General features: G+C 69.4%; 1 protein-coding gene across 1 annotated transcript in view; it reads right to left on the minus strand.

Moving 5' to 3' along the window:
- Positions 1-13: 13 nt before the first annotated feature.
- The window catches only part of LOC104489497 (ankyrin repeat domain-containing protein 13B-like), a gene marked incomplete at both ends in the record, with an annotated part of 1,508 nt that continues 1,233 nt past the window's right edge, over positions 14-288 (minus strand). The window contains one exon of the mRNA XM_010131662.1: positions 14-75. Within this exon, the coding sequence (XP_010129964.1) occupies positions 14-75 (62 nt within the window). The remainder of the gene's footprint in view (positions 76-288) is intronic.

Consider the following 288-nt stretch of genomic DNA (forward strand, 5'->3'; position numbering starts at 1 on the left):
GGCTGGCCAGGGCCAGCGTCTCCGAGTAGACCACCCGCCGGTCGTGGTCAATCTCCATCACCACCGCGCTGGTGTCTGCAGGGAGGGGCGTCAGGGCACGCCGGGACAACCGCAGTCCCCACCGTGTCACCCGGCCCAGCTGTGGTGCCAAGGGGCTCTGCCAGCGCTCCCCAGTGAGGGCAGGAGGGGACCCTGGTGCCAGCTCACCTTGTCCCCGAAAGACAAAGCTGCGGTTGCCCCGCTGCCAGGTCATATGGTCGAAGCCCAGCAGCCGGGCGTCCCACCGCA

This window comes from Buceros rhinoceros, unplaced genomic scaffold (genome assembly GCF_000710305.1).
Source record: "Buceros rhinoceros silvestris isolate BGI_N320 unplaced genomic scaffold, ASM71030v1 scaffold27382, whole genome shotgun sequence".
In the NCBI taxonomy this organism is placed as follows: domain Eukaryota; kingdom Metazoa; phylum Chordata; class Aves; order Bucerotiformes; family Bucerotidae; genus Buceros; species Buceros rhinoceros.